Consider the following 19,669-nt stretch of genomic DNA (forward strand, 5'->3'; position numbering starts at 1 on the left):
AATGCTGAAGTAGTTATGGTTGTATTGAATTCGTTGGAGAGAGAGAGAGTGAGCGAGATGTAACAGCAACAGCTGCGACAGGCAAACCTTTAGTGGCTTTCTTAATCCGTCGTATCGTTGTGGTCATTCAGTTATGACCCCTCTGGTCTTCAGCTAGACCATTCTTCTGTGGTGGACTCGTCACTCTGGCATGAATGGACACACACACAAGTCCCCACCGGCTCTGCTGTAAGACTGTGAGCTTTACTGATCGATCTCCTGGTTCGGTCTCTGAAGCCCCCACCTTTCTGTGGGTTCCCAACACTCAGTCAGTTCCACTGGCGTGTCTGAAGGGTGTGTCTCCAGACCTGTCTTTTATCCCCACTCACGGGGTCTCAGCTATCCATCAACTCTGAATGACCAGGTCCATCAAATCAGGCCACTCTTGCTGTCTCCTGAGGAATGTTAACGAGCGAAGTAAAGGCCTTGCAGTGGAAGGTAAATAATCCAGGAAGAGTCATAATACAGTAAATCAACAGACTCTCTCCCCCTCTTATCTGTAGCAAATAATCTTGCCTGGGCTTTATCTCTCTCTCTCATGAGCAGCATAGCAACATCAATAGCTCGTAGTTCTCAGGAGGGGGGTTAGGAATGGTTAACTCTGCACCCCATTGACCATCAGGTTTGTTCATCACTCATAACATTTCAAAGATTTGGATAAAGAAATGAAGTGCAATGTGTTGGAAGTGCATTGTTGATGCAAACAGCGTGGCAGTGTTGCAGAAGCATCACTAAAGAAAGGGCAAATTCAAAGTAAATAGAATGAGGAGAAATCCGTGTATATCCTCTACAGTACAAAAAGTGAAAAGACAAAGTTTTTATTAATAGTAAGATATTGAAAGGTCGTATTCAGAGGGATGTTGTGAATAGATAATTGAAAATGTGTATGTTTAGCCAGTGATTAAGAAAGCAAGCAGAAAATATATGAAATCCTGAGTGGTTTTGACATTGTGGCTGAGGAGTGGTTGTTTCACCATGGGAGAATCTAGAACTAGGAGTCATGCATTTATAACAGAGAGTAGATAAAGTTTTCGTTCTCAGTAGGTCATGAGATTTTGGAAATCATAGAGTAATACGGCATGGAAACAAGCCCCTGAGCCCAACTCATCCATGCCGATCAGTTAGTCCCTTTTGCTTACATTTGGCCCATATCCCCATAAACATTTCCTATCCACTTACCTGTCCAAATGCCTTTTGAATGTTTTTATTGTACCTACATCAACCATTTCCTCTGGCAGCTCATTCCATATACTCATCATTCTCTGTGTGAAGAAGTTGCCCAGCAGATCCCTTTGGAAATTTTTTCCCCTCTCACATTAAAATCTTTCTCCAGTCACTTAAATGTGGGAATTGTGTCTATGAATACTATTAAGGTAGAGGTATTTAGATTCTTGCTAAGCAAGGCGGTGACCAGTTTTCAAGGGTAGATGGAAATACAGAAAGTAGATTCTAGTCAGATAAGCATGATTGATGTATTTATTTAATGAGCAGTCTTAAAGGGCCTACTAATCTCCTCATGCTTCTAATTCATGTCTTGGTCTTGTGAGAAGGCTCAGCTACTTAGTGTCAAATCTGGGATTGATGGATTTTGAGGTATGAAAGGAGTCAAGGGATGTACAGTTAATACAGGAAGGGAGCAGTAAATAATCAGGCAATATATTGATCAGTGGGGAAGGTGGCAGAAGGTACCTAAAGACCCATTTAATATGTAAATTTATCTTGATATGTTTAGTGCATTGCTCATTATTATATTAACAAATTACTTAAATAAATTTGATGGTACTTAATGTGTTCTCAAAGGATATTACATTTGGAGATAATATCTTTGAATGGTACTTCTAATAATGAAATTTAGAAAAGAATTTAGATTGGTTGGGCAAAATCAACGAACATATTCAGATGTTGAAAAACATAGAGTGTATCCTGTTTCAGTCAGGCTTTCTGCAAAAAGTAAAGAAAGTTACTTAGTTGTAACCCTTGCACAATGGCCCAGGAATGAAATAAAGTCTGTTGTGATTCAACATACCAGAACATTGAAGAAAAATGCTTTGTTTTTAGAATGTTGCTTTTGTTAAAGCCAAATTTGGGAGAGTACATTAAAATAAAGGTTAAAAGCTGATAAGTTAGTTCTCCTTGCAGATGCTGACAGCTCCCTGTTACCTTAGCCAAGTGACAACTCAAATCATAACATACTTCCTGAATACTTTTGGGTTTATCTTATAAATTTTGGGCTGCTAATCATGGAAATCACCATGAAAATTCCTGAACACTCACCATTTTAAAAAAATCAGCTATGTTTGTTATTTCAATTTATAATTCAAGTCAATTAAAATGTTGCCCACAATGTAAGATGAAGAATTTTCTATCTTGTCCAGGCATGCCTGGGCGTGCTTAGGCAGGGCAGAAACTGCATGGCGGACCAAGTTTTAGAAAGGGTATAAAATTCCTTGAAGGTTTTCAGTATTTAAGAAAGATATTTCCCAGAATAACTGATGGCAAGATTAAGGAAGGCACTTTTGTTGGTCCACAAATCAAAAAGGTTATCAATGGCAGGTAATTCAAACAACTTCTAGTGGTACTGATGAAAATCGCATGGAAGGCATTCAAGGATGTTGTTGCCGATTTTCTTCGCAACTACAGAGTACCAAACTACGGGCAGCTGGTTGATAACCATGCTTTTGCATGCTTCATGCATACAAGACCACGAAGTGCAACATGTCACTAAAGATTCATTTTCTGCATTTCCATTTAGACTTCTTTCCTGCAAATCACGGTGCTGTCAGTGACAAGCATGGTGAAAGGTTTCACCAGGACACAGTGGTCATCGTGAAATGGTATCAGGGAACAGGAATCCATTAATGCTGTCTGATTAATGTTGGACATAAGTGTGAAGCCCCAGACATTGACCACAATCGAAAATCATCAACAAAACATTTTTAGCTTAGTTGAACTATTGCAAGGTATCTACACTGTTATGCAATTAAACATATTATATCTTCATTAGAAGTTAATTTCTTGTTTCTCCAAATTTTTATATGGTACAAATACTTTGAAATTATATCTCAAATGGTTTATCATAAACAAAAGAACTTAAAGCAGTAGCACTCACATCGACAGTGATGAAATGCTTTGAGAGGTTGGTCATGACTAGACTGAACTCCTGCCTTAGCAAGGACCTGGATGCATTGTAATTTGCCTATTGCCACAATAGGTGAATGGCGAATGCAATTTTAACGGCTCTCCGCACTGCTTTAGACTACCTGGACAACACAAACACCTATGTCAGGATGCTGTTCATCGACTATAGCTCAGCATTTAATACCATCATTCCCACAATCCTGATTGAGAAGTTGCAGAACCTGGGACTCTGTACCTCCCTCTGCAATTGGATCCTCAACTTACTAATTGGAAGACCACAATCTGTGTGGTTTTGTGATAATATATCCTCCTCATTGATGATCAACACTGGCGTACCTCAAACGTGTGTGCTTAGCCCACTGCTCTACTCTCTATGTGCACATGACTCTGTGGCTAGGCATAGCTCAACTACCATCTATAAATTTTCTGACAATACAACCACTGTTGGTAGAATCTCAGATGGAGATGAGAGGCTGTAAAGGAGTGAGATATGCTAACGAGTGGAGTGGTGTCGCAGCAACAACCTTGCACTCAACGTCAGTAAGATAAAAAAGCTGATTGTGGACTTCAGGAAGGGTTAAGATGAAGGAGCACATACCAATCCTCATAGAGGGATCAGAAGTGGAGAGAGTGGCAGTTTCAAGTTACTGGGTGTCAAGATCTCTGAGGATCTAACCTGGTCCCAACACATCAATGCAGATATAAAGAAGGCAAGACAGCGACTATACTTCATTAGCAGTTTGAAGCGATTTGACATGTCAACAAATACACTCAAAAACTTCTATAGATCTACCATGAGTGCCTTCTGACAGGCTGCATTACTGTCTGATATTAGTAGGGGTGGGGGGAGGGGGCTTCTGCACAGGACCGAAAGAAGCTGCAGAGGATTGTAAATCTAGTCAGCTCCATCTTGGGTACTAGCCTACAAAAATACCCAGGAAATCTTCAGGGAGTGGTGTCTCAGAAAGTCAGCGTCCATTATTAAGGACCTCCAGCACCCTGGGCATGCCCTTTTCTCACTATTACCATCAGTTAGGAGGGACAGAAGCCTGAAGGCACACACTCAACAATTCAGGAACAGTTTTTTCCCCTCTGGCATCTGATTGCTAAATGGACATTGAACCCTTGGACACTAACTCACTTTTTAAAACTTGCAGTGTTTCTGATTTTTGCACTTTTTTAACCTATTCAATATACTTATACTGTAATTGATTTTATTACTGTTTTAATTATTTTCTCTGCTAGATTATGTATTGCATTGAACTTCTGCTGCTAAGTTAACAAATTTCACATCTCATGCTGGTGATAATATTCCTGATTCTGATTCTGAAAGAAAATTCTAAGGAAGCAACATTTTCGAAAAGTTGCTATTCAATTGAAAAGGAAATCACAGCTAGCTTCCAGTAATATCCATGTATGTACACTTTCTGTTTAATTACACATTTGGTAACATCACCTCTCTCCTTTGCCGAGGACCACTGAATCTTCTCACTGACTGATAACAATCAACAAACTGTGGAGGTTGAGACCAAATTTCGAAACCTTTCTGCTTTGTTTATTTTTGATTCATGCACTTTTGCTTTTGGAAATTTCTTATTTAATTGGACTATTTGATAGATTTACCCTTTCTACCTGGATTTGGTTGATGTTAACAGCAGTGCCAAAGGACTATTATTAGTTTTTATGAAAACAATAATGCCAGGGCAGCAAGGTTAGTGTAATGCGTTTAGCACCAGCTGTAAGATCGGTGTTCAATTCCTGCCGCAGTTTGTATGTTCTCCTCATGACCATGTGGGTTTCCTCCCACATTCCAAATACGTATGAATTAGTAAATTATGGACATGCTATTTTGTCATTGGAAGCATGGCAACTCTTGCAGGCTGCCCCAGTACATCTCGGACTGTATTGGACAGTGACGCAAAAAACACATTTCACTCTGTTTCGACGTACAATCTCTTTCGATGCTTATCTCTTTGTTTTTCCGCTTCATATGAGACTTTCATGAAGTGATCTATTCCTGACTGTATTCTGTGATCAGTGGCCTGAAGAATGGAAAGTAGATTTTCAATAAACACCTACAATTTTCAGAAGAAATAATATTACTTTGAGAAGTCTTATTGTATGTATCAGATCTGTTTTGTTGCGCTTGCTATGGCGATAACAACCATATAATGTGACCCTTCTAACTTTGCCATTATCTGAATCGAGGTGCAGTGAATATGCTATTTTGTTTCAAATAACCATGTTACCTTCATCTGAGGATAATGCCCGATGTTAATACGTCTTTTTCTCCATCTTGACCAAATCACAATGCCCTGCAAGCTAATAGATTTATTTTGCAATTATACTTTAAGAAGTGCATGGCTGCAAAGTAACTAGCTACAATTAAAAGATATAACCAGATCTAATGATGATCAATGAGCTGTATAGTTGGCTGGCTAGCTGTCCTCGGGCAACACTGTCACATAGTTTCAAGTTGATATAACATTTCTACAACAATGATTTCACTCTCATTCTTACAGAAAGTAATTAAAAATGTCAGTGAGTTGATTTCATTAGATTCTGCACCAGAGAGAGTCATGTTCTTTGTCAGCAAAGGCACACTGTTTAACTGTTTATGATATTGATCACTAAGTTAAAAATAATTATATGAATGTCTTTTTACAATGAGAATTTTAAATACCTTATGTAGGGCTCTCAGTACCAGTAACTGTGGTGTTACTTATATAATTGATATTTTGATGGACTGTGACACATTGTAATAGAATATATTTTTGTAAATATGTTACAGTTCGTCCCCACAATCTCATCAAATCTCCTGAGATTCTCACAGTCATCTGTAATCTCAGGCAGTTTACTCTAGGCTTGTTAATTTGCCATCAGCACATCCTTGGAATGTGAGAGAAAATCAGAACACTCAGTGGAAATACACACAGACACAGGAAGAACGTACAAGCTCCACACAGAAAGCAATCAAGGTCTATGGGGCTCTGAGGCAGAAGCCCCACCAATTCTGACAATAAGCCATCCACCATGTTCAGGAAACCTAGTAAACAATTTCAAACACTTGTTAGTATTTGAATATTTGTTAAGTATTATCTGAAAATCCTATAAAAGGTAGTGAATTTGCCCCAGGACAGCATGGGTAAAGTCCTCCCAACCATTGCGCACATCTACATGAAACGCTGTTGTAGGAAAGCAGCATTCATCATCAGAAATCCCCGCCACCCAGGTCATACTCTGTTCTCGCTCCTGCCATCAGGTAAAAGAGCCTCAAGACTCACGTTACCAGGTTCAAGAACAAATACTACAGTACCCCTCAACCATCACGGAGAACTGCACTCACTTGCCCCATCATTGAAATGTTCCTACAACCAATGATCTCACTTTAAGAACTCTTTATCTCATTAACTTGTTATTTATTGCTATTTATTTATATTTGCAGTGCAGAGTTTGTTGTCTTCTGCACTCCGGTTGATCTTTTGTTGATCCAGTTATAGTTACTATTCTATAGATTTCTTGAGTATGCCCAATCCCATGATTGTACATGGTGACATATGTGTACTTTGATAATAGAATTTACTTTGAACTTTGAAGTGGACACAATTGCCTGACAGTCTAAAATTAATCTATGATTTAGAAAATGAGTTCCCAAATTTAAATTGCATTCTATTCTGGCTGATCAGTGATTAGGGAGGAACTGGTAAAACCTCTGAAGAGGTCAAATGATATGTAATATTGAGAAGTGTTTAATGAGGTAATATTACCTGCATCATCAAAGAAAATACTGGGAAAAAAGGGACAAATATGTGTATGCTTTGATCTGTGAAGACGGCAAAACTGAGAAAGCTGAGGAAGATGTCAAGGTTTTGGAAAAAGTAGTGAAAGAAGAAGCTTAGCTTTGGTTGTCACATGTACTTTGAAAAATTCGGTTAACTACATCATTTTGCATTAACTACCAACACAGTCAGTCCGAGAATTATACTTGGGGCAGCCTGTAAGGGTTGCCAAGCTTCTGACACTAACATATGTGGCCCAAAATTCACTAACTCTAACTGTATATCCTTGGAATGTGGGAGGAAACTGGAGCACCTGTGGGAAGCCCACATAGTCAACATACAAATGCCTTCCACAAAGAGGCGGCAATCGAAGCCTGATAGGTGATTGCTGGCACGGTAAAGCAATTTGGATAAAAGCTAAGAGATGTTTCCCTATAAAGGGTCTTTATTTAAATGAAGAGGTTGTAAACACTGTGGTTGTTCTCAAGAGAAGGGGTTAAAAAGAACTTTGATAGTCATTAGTGTGTAAGACTTTGATGTCAACAATAAATCACTGCTGTGTTTCTGGTGACAGATGAGTCAGTGGCCAGTGACTTAGCTGATCTTTAAACTTAGGTTATGCTATCTCAAATCATACTCTTGTAAATGTGAACAAAAATCCTCTCTTTCTCAAATTTATTTATGAACACTGGCATTCTGTAGCCATTCTGCTTTATTATGTTTGTCACCACGACTTTTTAAGCAATCTGCATGCATTCAACCCTAAAACCTTTTGGATTTTACGTGCTTTGAGCATTTTGACAACTAATAAGTGCATTTTTTGGTCCAAAGTAAATGATCTTGTAACAAATAGGCTTTGAAAATCGTTGGTTTACTGACTCTCACAGTCTCAGATTAGAATAGAATAGAATTGATCTTTATTGTCATTGCTCAAGACAAGATTGTGTTGCTACTTCAGTCCATGCAAAACAGATGTTTACAATGCGTACAATGTGGCTTAATTTGTTTTAAATCCCCTATCTGCTTGCAACAGGTGACTTTATAGTCCATAAGACTTTAAGGCCATTGGCAAGCAGGATATAGCATTATTCAGCTGCCCTCAAGTAAAGCTGTTTTCCAGCCTCACTGTCTTGGCTGAGATGTTCTTCTGTTTCTTACCAGATGGCAGGAGATTGAACGGTGTCCAGGATGGGACAGGTCTTTAATGATGTAAAAAGCACACTGTAGTCATCAAGAATTGAAGATTGTCTCCAGGTCTGGTGGTTGAATCCAAATGTTATGCTGAGCCATCCTAACCACCTGTTGGAGCGCTTTGTAATCTACTTTACTGCAGCTAGAGTGCCACAGAGAGCATTCTATATCCTAGTATGCTCTCTATCGCATATCGGTAAAAGTTGGCCATCAGTTTTTTGGGCCAGATTAGCTCTCGTAAGCATCTTAGGTAGTTTAGTTGCTGTTGTGCCTTCCCGACTCTTGAGATTGTGTTGACAAACCCATTGAGCTCCTCGGTGATGTTCCTCCCCAAAAACTTGGAACTGGAGACCCTTTCCACTACCTCAGCATTTGTGAATAGTGGGGCTATTCTTTGCAATTTCCTACTTACTAGGTGCCAGTCTGTGTTATTGGCAAACTTCAAAGTTCCAAGTAAATTTATTATCAAAGTACATATACATCACCATCTATAAGACCAGAAGACATATGCCAATGGCCCCATCAAGTCTGCTCTGCCATTTGGTCATGGCTGATCCTTTTTTCCCCCTCCTAAGCCCCACTCCTTGGCTTTCTCCTCATAACCTACAGACATGAGATTCATTTTCTTGCAGGTATTCACAAGTATATACAGGAAACACAATAGAATCAATGAAAGGCAGCATCCAACAAAATGGACAAACAGCCTATTTGCAAAAGTCAACAAAGTATGCAAATAAAAAAGAAATAATAATCTTCACAAACTTCGAAGAAGATAGAAATGCAGCCATGCTTTCTTCATATTGGCACTTATGAGCTGGACCCAGGATAGATCTTCTGAAATGATAACACAGAGGAATTTAAAGTTGTTGACCCTCTCCAACTGTGATTCCCCGATGAGGGTTGGCACATGGACTTTTGGTTTCCTCTTCCTGGAGACAATATTCATCTCTTTGGTCTTGCTAACATTGAGTAACAGGTTGTAGCACCACACAGATCTTCAATCTCCCTCTTATATATTGACTCATTACCACCTTTGATTCAGCAATCAACGGTGGTATCTCAGCAAACTTAAATATGGTTGTAGAGTTGTGCTTGGCCTCACAATCACAAGTATAAAGCAAGTAGAGTAGATGGCTAGACATGCAGCCTTGTGGTGAACCTATGTTCAGGGAGATTGTGGAAGAGATGCTGTCTCCATTCTGAACTGACGAGAGTCTGGGAGTGAGGAAATTGAGGATACAGTTGCACAAGGAAGTACTGAGGCCAAGGCCTTGAAGTTTTTTGACTCGTTTTGAGGGAATGGTGGTATTGAATGCCAAGTTGTATTCATTGAAGAGCATCTTTGCTATCAGATTTTGCAGGGTTGAGTGAAGAGCCAATTAAATTGTATCTGCTGTTGGTCTTTTGGGCCAGTGGGCAAATCGGAGTGGATCCAAATTGCTTCCCAGGTGCAAGATTATATGTTTCATTACCAACCTCTCAAAGCACTTAATCACAAGTGGATGATATTCATTAAGGCAGGTTACCACGTTCTTCTTGGGCATTGATGTAATTAAAGCCTGCTTGAGGAAATTGGGTACCTCAGACTACTGAAACAAGAGGCTAAGGATGTTGGTTACCACTCCAGCTAATTCATCAGCACAGGTATTTAACGCTCATCTAGCTACCCCATCTGGGGCAGATGCTTTTGTCAATTCACGCTTCTGAAAGATGCACTTGCATTGTCCTCAAGAATTGAAATCACAATGTTATCAAGAGCTGTGGGTATTTGTGAAGGTGCCTCCATGTTTTGATGCTGAAAGTGAGCATAAAAGGCATTGAGCTCATCTGGGAGCGAAGCTTTGTTGTCACCTGGCTTCACTTTGTTGGAACCGGTAGAATTCAAGCAATGCCACAGCTGTTAAGCATCCTTCAATGATTAAGTTTGGTCTGGAGTTGCCACTTCACCTGTGAAATAGCTTTCTGGAGATTATATCTGGACGTCTTATCTTTTACTTGATTGCCAGAAGTGAATGTCACTGATCTGGTCTTCAGCAGATTTCAGATTGCATAGTTCATCCAGGGCTCTGGTTGGGTAAGGCACTGAATGACTTTGTGGGGACATACTTGGCTACAACTGTTTTTGTGAAGCCTTTGATAACTATGGTGTATTCCTTTCGGACTTTTACGTATGACTCCCTTCATTACTCATGAATAAATATGGGGATTTGTTAAGGCCTCAGCAACAATATATCTATTGAAGCCATTTATCACTTCCTTCCAATTTGAGTTACCTATTCATCAAGCCAACCTCTCTCTTCTACTGCTAAACTAGTCCATTAACCAGATCAATAGTTTGCATCCAATCCCATGAACTTTATTTTATTTAATGTTTTCATACTTGTGATTTATTAGCTCTCTTTGAAATTCATACAAAGTTAAATTGAGGGTAGTTTCCTGTCTATTATTTTAGCTACTTGTTTAGAAATTCAGTTAAGTTCATTAGTCATAAATCTTGACAGTCTTTTACACATCCATTGCAGCTCTCTCTGTTAAGCTGAAACTTCAAAATGCTTAGTCACTTTGCTCTTAATTACAAGTTATAATATATCTGCAGCAGATTTTAATCTGTCAAGTCTGCAATCTTGCATCTTTTTTTTTCAAGTAATGGAGTTACATCTGTAATTTTCCAATCTATGAAGGTACAATTCCTGGATTGAGAGAGTTTTGTAAGAATATTCCTAATATACTTGCAATTTTTAATATGTTTAAAATCCCAGGACAGATTTTTCTTTCTCTTAACTGTTTGCTTGCTTATGTTAACATTAGAGTTCCAATCTTGGGTTCATTAGTGGCTTTCATTAGTTCATGGATAAACAATCATTTGAAAGAATAATCTTGGATTCTTTTTCATGCCTTGGACTGGGGGTGAGGCAGTACAGATATTATCTTTGTTGATTACGTAAAGACAAATATTCCAAATTCTCAATCTCTCTAAACAACATCAGGGTGATTTGCCAATGCAATAGAATTAAACATTGTGTATTGAGAATTATTTCAGATTATCAAAGAAAGTAGAACGGTTGAAATAATTTAGTGTACTTAAAATATAAAGCATCAAGTGTCTTAAAATCAGTAAAGTCTCATTAATTTGAGGTCAAATTTGAGCATTTAGCGAAGAGTTCTTCCCCAATTCTGAGCAGCAAATTCACAGTGGACAGCTTTGTATCTCAGTCTTGGTGCTAGAGGCTGAAAAGTCAGTTTCATGTGCATTTTCTGCCTGATCTTTCATTTATTATCAGTGTGCTCTGAGATCTGTGCTATATTAAAGTAAATCATCTCCAAAGTCAAAATTTTAGCATGTCATTATTAGAAAGGATTTGCTCATGAGTTCAGGTTTTAATTTTATTTTTGAAATTGTGATTGAATGCTATCAGGTAAATGGATGTTGTGAATGTCCCAAAGATTTATTTCCATGACAGTTATTCACAGGAAAAAATATGCTTCAACAAACATGTTTTATCATTGGAGCCTAAGTGGTTTCTATTCTAGGTACAGATGAGATCTGATGTACAGTATGTTTGGAGTCACAGCTCAAGAAGTTTAACATACTGCATCCTATTTCCTGCTAATTTGATAATTTGTTTGAGTTTGATTTGGCCATTCTTTTTCTGCAAAACTAATTATGATAAACATCAACATAATTTGAGGTACTTTAAAGAGGTAACAGAAATTTTCTCTTTTGTGTTTCAGATTGGAAACTTACAGCAGAGCACAATGAAGAAAGTGAAACGAACACTACCCAGCCCACCACCTGAAGAAATAATGCACGGCAGTGTAACATTTCACCCACAGCTATTTGGCACCTCATTGCCACGCAAGCGGGGACCACTTCCTGACCAGATCACTCGTGATAAACTCCTGAAGGACATAAGTCACGAACTGGAAAAAGTAGAACAAGAATCAAACAAACTCCAGAAGAAACAGGCAGAACTTGATGAAGAAGAGAAAGAAATTGATGCAAAGCTACGATACATAGAGCTGGGAATCAATCGAAGGAAGGAAACATTTGTCAAAGATCCAACCAAGCGAGACCTGGGCTACACACGAGGTCTAGGAGAAGACAGGGATTATATGTCAGATAGTGAAGTTAACAATGCCAAAGTACCTTCATACAATAGCAGCAATCTCTTAGCTAGGCCACACACTGCTCCAGTCAATCAGTATTCTGAATTCTCAATTGCACATCACCCACCCACATCATCTCATTATGCTCCATCACAGGGCGCTCCTCAAGGTCTGTCAAACTATCAGCAAGGGGCTTATCAACCACTGCATTATGCTGTTCCCAATACTTACCAGTCACAAAACAATTTTCAGTCTCATCCAACTTTGCATTCTCAAAACACTTTTCAGCCACAATCGTATCCGCAGAACACAAGCTACCAGACCGACGCAGGTTTACAGAACATGGCTGGATTCCAGGCACCTAATCAGTACAGTACCCATACCACCTATCCAAATCAAGCTCCTTTTCAGTCTGCTCAGTATCAGCAGCAGGCAAACATCCCAACACAACAGAAGCCAAGGCAGACATCATTAGCTGATCTTGAGCAGAAGATACCCACCAATTATGAAGTAATTAGTAATACAAATGTAAATATTTCTGCAAGTACATCTGAGAAAGTTTATACAACTACAACAGTGAGTAACAACTATGAACAGTACAAGAACACAGAGTTGAGAGTTGCTGACAGTGGAAGTACGATGGAAAGTCCTTCAACTAACTATTCAGCAGATTCCTTGTATGCAAACCTAGAACACAATATTTCTCGCAATTATGTTATGATTGATGATATTAGTGAATTGACCAAAGAGAATACCTCAGCAACAGAAAGTCAGAAAGTCGAACCATCTCCTCAGCCTAGTAATATAAGACATGGAAAAGAAAAGAATGACTTTTTGGAGGCAACCAATTCTAACAGAACCCATGCATATAATAAAGCTGGTGATGATTCAGAGGAAGATGTGTATGATCTCCAAGCATCAGACCATCGAGGGAAGAATGGTTACCAAAGGAGTTCAGATAGCCATGGCAGAATATCAAATAGCTCAAGTGGATCCTCTTGTTATTATGCAGATAGCAGTCACAAGCACTCAACCCGATCAGACAAGCACAACGCTTATGGGTCTCAAAAGCATTCTTCAAAGCAACAGGCTCCTGCTGTGGTATCCACCAAACGCAGCAAACACAGAAAACAAAATATAGAACAGAAGATCTCCAAGTTTTCACCAATAGAGGAAGCTAAAGATGTAGAATCTGACTTTGCTTCATATCCTGCAACAACTTCAACAGTAGGACACAATGTGGTCTTGAAGGCACAGAAGCTTCAGGATGAAATAACGTACGGTCTCAAGAAGAACATTTATGAACATCAAAGATATTCTGGTCATGGAAGCAGAGAATCATTGCAAGATTCAGAGAGAGGCTACAACAATGGCAACAGGTCAAGATCTTCCTCAATGTACGGTATTGAGAAATCTGGGAGAGAAGCTCCAAGTCCAAGAAGTAAATCTTTTGAAAGAGATACAGTGGAGCGTTCTCAAAAGGCAGGAATGGGCCATAGTCGTGGCCGTGGTCCAATGAGGGCCCAAGCATCCCAAGAGGAGTGTCCTTTGAGTCCTGTGGGAAGGGCCTCCAGAGAACCACTCCCACCAAATGTTGTAGATGGCCGATCTCAGTTTGGCTCTAGCCACTCCTTGCCTGATGTGCAGGATGGAAAAGAGACATCACGTAGCCATACTTACAGAGAGGATGACGGTTACATCATGGATGATATGCACTGTGCTGTGTCTGACAGTGAAGGTAAAGAATATCACTGGTGATCTCGTCAACTTAAAGATCATTTAGAAAGCATGGTCAATGCAAGGTTTTCATCAAAAAAAAAACACCAGCAGTGTAAATATCTGCATGTATAAGACAGACTTAATTCTTACATTTAAAGCCTAATTGACTGGCATGTGCCTTTATTCCTTTTTATGCACTCTTTTTTTTTAATGTAAGCATGCCTCACAGCTCATTGTTGATATTGGTGGTATGTATGGTCAGTGATATGTTTTGTGGGTTATGTTGTGTGTCAAATATCTTACCCTGGGATTCGCTGCTTGGTAGCAGGCTGGCTGCATGTCATAAACTGCCTGTATTCAATCATTGCATGGCTACAGTCTGGGTACCACAGGCACACCAGGAGGACAAATGACTGTAATATCTTTTTGGTTTTTGAAGCCTATCACTTGGGCCAAGAGGAGACAGACTGGTTTGAAAAGCCAAGGGAGCGTTCCAGGCATTACAGTGGGCAGTCTTCATCACAAAGGCGCAGTTACCGAAGCCACCCACGCCACGACTACGACGAACCGACGGATGATTCATGGCATCCAGTAGATCGTTCACAGTCACGCTACTCCTCAAAAGAGCACCAGAAGCAGTCTGCATATCAGTACGGTGAGCCTGCCCGACATTCGTCACGCCATGTAGCCGATGAACCTTCACGGAAGTCTTCAAGGCAGCACTCCAAAGAGCAATTTCGCCAGGAATCCCGGCAATATTCCCAACAGCCTTTGCAGAAAAGAAGCCAACAGTCAGAGCAGAGATCCCAACGAGACTCCCATCAAGGGTCTGCAGAATGGACCCAGCCTCGATCAACCTCTGGGCATCATCTTGATACTGAGCCATCGCGATCGCAGAAGCACTCGCAGCAACAGCAACAGTCGACCAGGAAACAGTCAGAATCACCATCTCCTCAACAACACGCTCGGATACAGCACGGCCAGCCTTCACCATCACGGCAAAGTCACCCGCAGCAACCACAACGGCAGTCAGCTTCACAAGCACGGCAACCCCAGCCAGCGCAAGCTCAGGCCCCGTCACAGGTACAGCAACAGGCCCCAGTGCCACAACAGGAGCAGCAGCAGCCACGCCAGCCTCAACTACAGCAACGGGCGCGGCCGCCACAGCAGCAACAAGCACGGGCCCCGCAGCAACAAGAGCCACGACCAGCTCAGAAGCAGCAGCAGCAGCAGCCGCCGGCGCCGGTACAGCAGCAGCAGCAACGGCAACAACCCCAGCAGCAGCAGCCACCGCCGCCATCATCGCAACAAGCACAGCAGCAGCCGGCCGGGCAACAACAGCCTCAACCTCAAACACAGGCCCAGCAGCCACAAGCAAGGCCGGCCATGGTAATTTTTAATTCACTTTTATTATCTAGTTATCAGGAATAGGAATGAATAGTGTAATCCAGATCAAGTCACTTAATTCAATTTTATACCCTTTAATTTCACAGTTTTGCTTACGTTCTCCTAAAGGCTTATGTTGCTATGATTCCATTGGTATGAACAGCTGCCCAATTCCTCATCAGGCTTACCATTTCTAATGTGTGGTGCCAGCATTAAGTGATGCCTGGTTATTCAACTGAAGAGGCCAAGCGACAGGTTTAATCCTATTTTGCACACATATTTACTGACAAATGGATTGGAATGAGGAACAATATCAGGCTTTTTAGCTTCCTGCTGAAGGACAAAGTTATAAAGTGATCCACACAAATAAAGAATCCCCTTCATTCTTTTTCTAAGATAAAACTTCATGATTCTTTCTTTTTCCTATTTGAAATATTGGCTTTCCCCTTTTTCAATTTCTTAATTACTGTTAATAAGGCTGATTGCTTTTGTATTGCCAAAGTGTAAAATTTAATTATTGACATTTTTTGGCCTATCTCGATTGAAAATTATGTCTGAGATTAACAAAGGTCTGTACATGCTAATATCGATTTAAATTATGGGAGTCTGAAGACTAACTTTTGCTGATTAAGTTCTAAAACAAAGCCCATTTTGTTTAACTGCTTTGACTACCAGACTGAGACAGTTATGTAGATGCGTGAATTGAAGGTTTAAATTCGTAAAAATCTGTTCTGTATCACAAACACTCTGATAATCTGTTTGTCTTCAGTGATATTAAACTTTCACTCATCTGGAGACTTAAGTAGAAAACTAATTAAAGTTAATAATTTGTTTTGCAAACAGACTGCTTGCCCCTCATTTGCAGGGGTTAATCATCTCAGCTTACTCACCTTTGGGGAATACTTGGAAGATTCATATGTGAATGGCAGAGTTGCTCTTGGTTCAAAGTCTTGTAAAGTATAAACCACTTTCCAATAGTTATTTCTTCCGGTCCTTTAATGATCTTCTCAAACATGTACATAAAATAGATAATTATTTAAGCTATCTTGCAACAGCAGGATAGTTTTGTCATACTCTTCATCTTTTATAACTTATCATCATGAGCAAATCTACCTCTATGTAGGAAGTGCAAGAAAAAGGAGCACTGAATTTAAGGTAAAGGAGTGTATTAGGCATGAGAGAGCCACGTACAATTGCCTGAGTCCCCTTGATTGAAAACAGAACAGACTTCATATGCAGTGTACAATAAATATTGTACATTGGCATGCAAAAGAATGGCTATCTGGCTAATTCAGAGTTCAGTCAGCTCACACTATTGGATACAGTGGAGAGAGTATGACACTGTGGTATGTTCCACAGAGAGCGGTTACTTTTTAATCCCTTCAGGGAAAAATAAATAGTTAAGTTGATGATTACTCACAGAAGCCTATTCCCAGAACACATCTGCACGTGCAACAAGATACTTTACACCAAGACGTTGCGAGCAAATATATAATTTTCCATGATTGGTGTAGTCTCAGCATGTTGCTGCACAGTCTTGGGATTCAACAGCATCAGTGGGACATATAAACCTATTAATTAGACTTTCAAAAAATTATGCCCTAATTTTTCATTGAGCAAGATTGTAGCAGCCAGTAGGCTTGGAGAAGATGAGGATATTGCACAGTGTGTAAGGAAAACTTTGCAAAAATTCTTACGGATCTTTTGCTGTTTGATCCATGTTGCAAAATTTTGCGACACTAAACTCAATACCTTATTGTGTGGGATTATTAATATGAAGTTAAGTTACATGATTTTTCTCTGTCACAAGTTAGCAATTATGGTTATTTAGTCAAAAGTATAACAATTTACCTGTTTTTTAAAAATTCTTAAAGAATTTGATGAAACCAGTACATTTGTACCACTGCTAGGTAGATTTGCATAGGATTTACATATTAGCCTGAATTCCATTGTATAAACCAGTCATACTGTCCCATCCATTTTCACAAACCAGAAATCTTCTATTACCTATTTCTTCCTGGGTTTTGCAATTTGCTTAGCTTTCTGATAAAAATATTTAGATTTATTTTCCCCTTTGATTTCCACCAGATATATCCTGTACGTCTTGAATACGTAAGTTTTCATTCCACATTTTAAATCTTCTGTCAGCAACTTATGAAGGAAATATAACTTGATAAACTCTAACTACTTTTAAAAATCTTTACTTTTACCCCTAATCATCAGCATCAGAATCAGGTTTATTATCACCGGCATGTGTCATGAAATTTGTTAACTTAGCAGCAGCAGTTCAATGCAATACATAATATAAAAGAAAATAAATAAATATTGTTTATAATCAATAAATTAAAAATCATGCAAAAACCAAAATATTATATATTAAAAAAGTGAGGTAGCGTTCACGGGTTCAATGTCCATTTAGGAATTGTATGACAGACGGGTAGAAACTGTTCCTGAATTGCTGAGTGTGTGCCTTGCTTCTGTCCCTCCTACCGGACGGTAACAATGAGAAAAGGGCATGCCCTGGGTGCTGGGGGTCCTTAATAACTGATGCTGCCTTTTTGAGACCCCGCTCCTTGAAAATGTCCTGAGTACTTTACAGGCTAGTACCCAGGATGGAGCCAATTAAATTTACGACCCTCTGCAGCTTCTTTCGGTCCTGTGCAGTAGCCAACAACCCCCCTCCCCGTACCAGACAGTGATGCAACCTGTCAGAATGCTCTCCACGGTACAACTATAGAAGACTAAAAGTCCACATTCAGCTCTTTTGACTTACTGACGTTGAGTGCAAGGTTGATGCTGCAACACCACTTCACTCGTTAGCATATCTCACTCCTCTACAGCCTCTCGTCTCCATCTGAGATTCTACCAACAATGGTTGAATCATCAGCAAATTTATAGTTGGTATTTGAGCTATGCCTAGCCACACAGTCATGTGTATATAGAGAGTAGAGAAGTGGACTTAAAATTAATTTCAAAAATATGTATTGCTGTATTATGAACAATTAATCATTCAGTTTGGTTGTAGGTGATTCTTGTGGTTAGAACATAGCTGTTCAGTTTTTGAGCCTGTATCAGTGGGGCTAAATTGTCAGTTCCAGCCTTCCGTCCTATATACTTCATTAACTGAAGCTGAACAAATCTCCACTGTGCTTATTCTAACATCACAGTTATCCGGCACCCCAGTGCTCAGTTATCAACATTGCCTCACTTTGGAGCAGTGTCTCATTTATTAACAATTTTGTCAGTTCTTTCGGATTCATCAGCACAGAAATTTGTGGATGTAGCCCAGTCCATCATAGGCAAAGCCTCCCCACCATTGAAAACATTTACAAGGAGCACTGCCACACGAAAGCAGCAGCACCATCCAAGGCATGCTTTCTTCTGCCAGCAGGCAGGATGGACAGGAGCCTTAGGTACTATACCAGCAGGTTCAGGAACCGTCAGCCTCATGAACCAGCATGAATTACTTCACCCACCTCAAACTCCGAACTGATTCCACAACCTGTAGATTCACCTTCAAGGACTCTACAACTCGTGTTTTCGGTTTTATTTATTTATTGTTTTGGTTTGTTTATTTTATTCGTGGTTTATCTTCTGCATGTGTTGATTGTCAGCCTTTGTTTATATATAGCTTTACAAACGTTCTGTCATATTTCTTTAGTTTCTTATAAATGTCTGCAAAAATAAATTTAAAGTTCATACATAGTGACATATATGTACTGTACTTTGATAATCAAGTTACTTTGAACCATCTTTGCCTTGCCTCCAACAATCCCTCTAACCCAATCTGGCTCAGCCTTCTGAAATATCTATAGCCTTCCAAAATTGATTGTTTGCAACCTCAGTTTTAATCCCTTCACCAATTGATGCCTCTGCCTGGATACGATGTTCAGTTCTTCTCCTTAAGTGCCTCTATGGCTCTCTCTCACTTTCAAGATGTGCCGTAAATTCTGCTGTTTTCACTAGGCTATCCCAATTCTTTTTGTGAATCACTGTTAAATTTCTGAAATGTGAACTTGTTTCATTATGTCATGTTGCTGCATAAATTCAAGTTGTTATTGCAACATGAATGGAAGAAACTTTCTACAAAAATAGGTCATCACCCACCAGCCTCAGGTGTGACTAAATATTTGCAGTGCTTGTAATAGAGAGGTAAATGGAGATATTCATTATCTGAAAGGGACGGGTATCTCCACCTCCTAAACATGCAAACTGAGTTGCGATACCTGCAAAATCCAGGTTATGTCAGCAGTTCCCATCAATATTTTAAATATTTAACATCCAAATGAATAAACCATGCACACTTATTC

General features: G+C 39.6%; 1 protein-coding gene across 1 annotated transcript in view; it reads left to right on the forward strand.

Moving 5' to 3' along the window:
* The window catches only part of LOC132378174 (protein bassoon-like), a 487,211-nt gene that overhangs the window by 263,577 nt on the left and 203,965 nt on the right, over window positions 1-19,669 (forward strand). The window contains exons 8-9 of the mRNA XM_059944909.1: window positions 11,880-13,992; window positions 14,413-15,362. Coding sequence (XP_059800892.1) covers window positions 11,880-13,992; window positions 14,413-15,362 — 3,063 coding nt within the window. The remainder of the gene's footprint in view (window positions 1-11,879; window positions 13,993-14,412; window positions 15,363-19,669) is intronic.

This window comes from Hypanus sabinus, chromosome 19 (genome assembly GCF_030144855.1).
Source record: "Hypanus sabinus isolate sHypSab1 chromosome 19, sHypSab1.hap1, whole genome shotgun sequence".
Taxonomy (NCBI): Eukaryota; Metazoa; Chordata; class Chondrichthyes; order Myliobatiformes; family Dasyatidae; genus Hypanus; species Hypanus sabinus.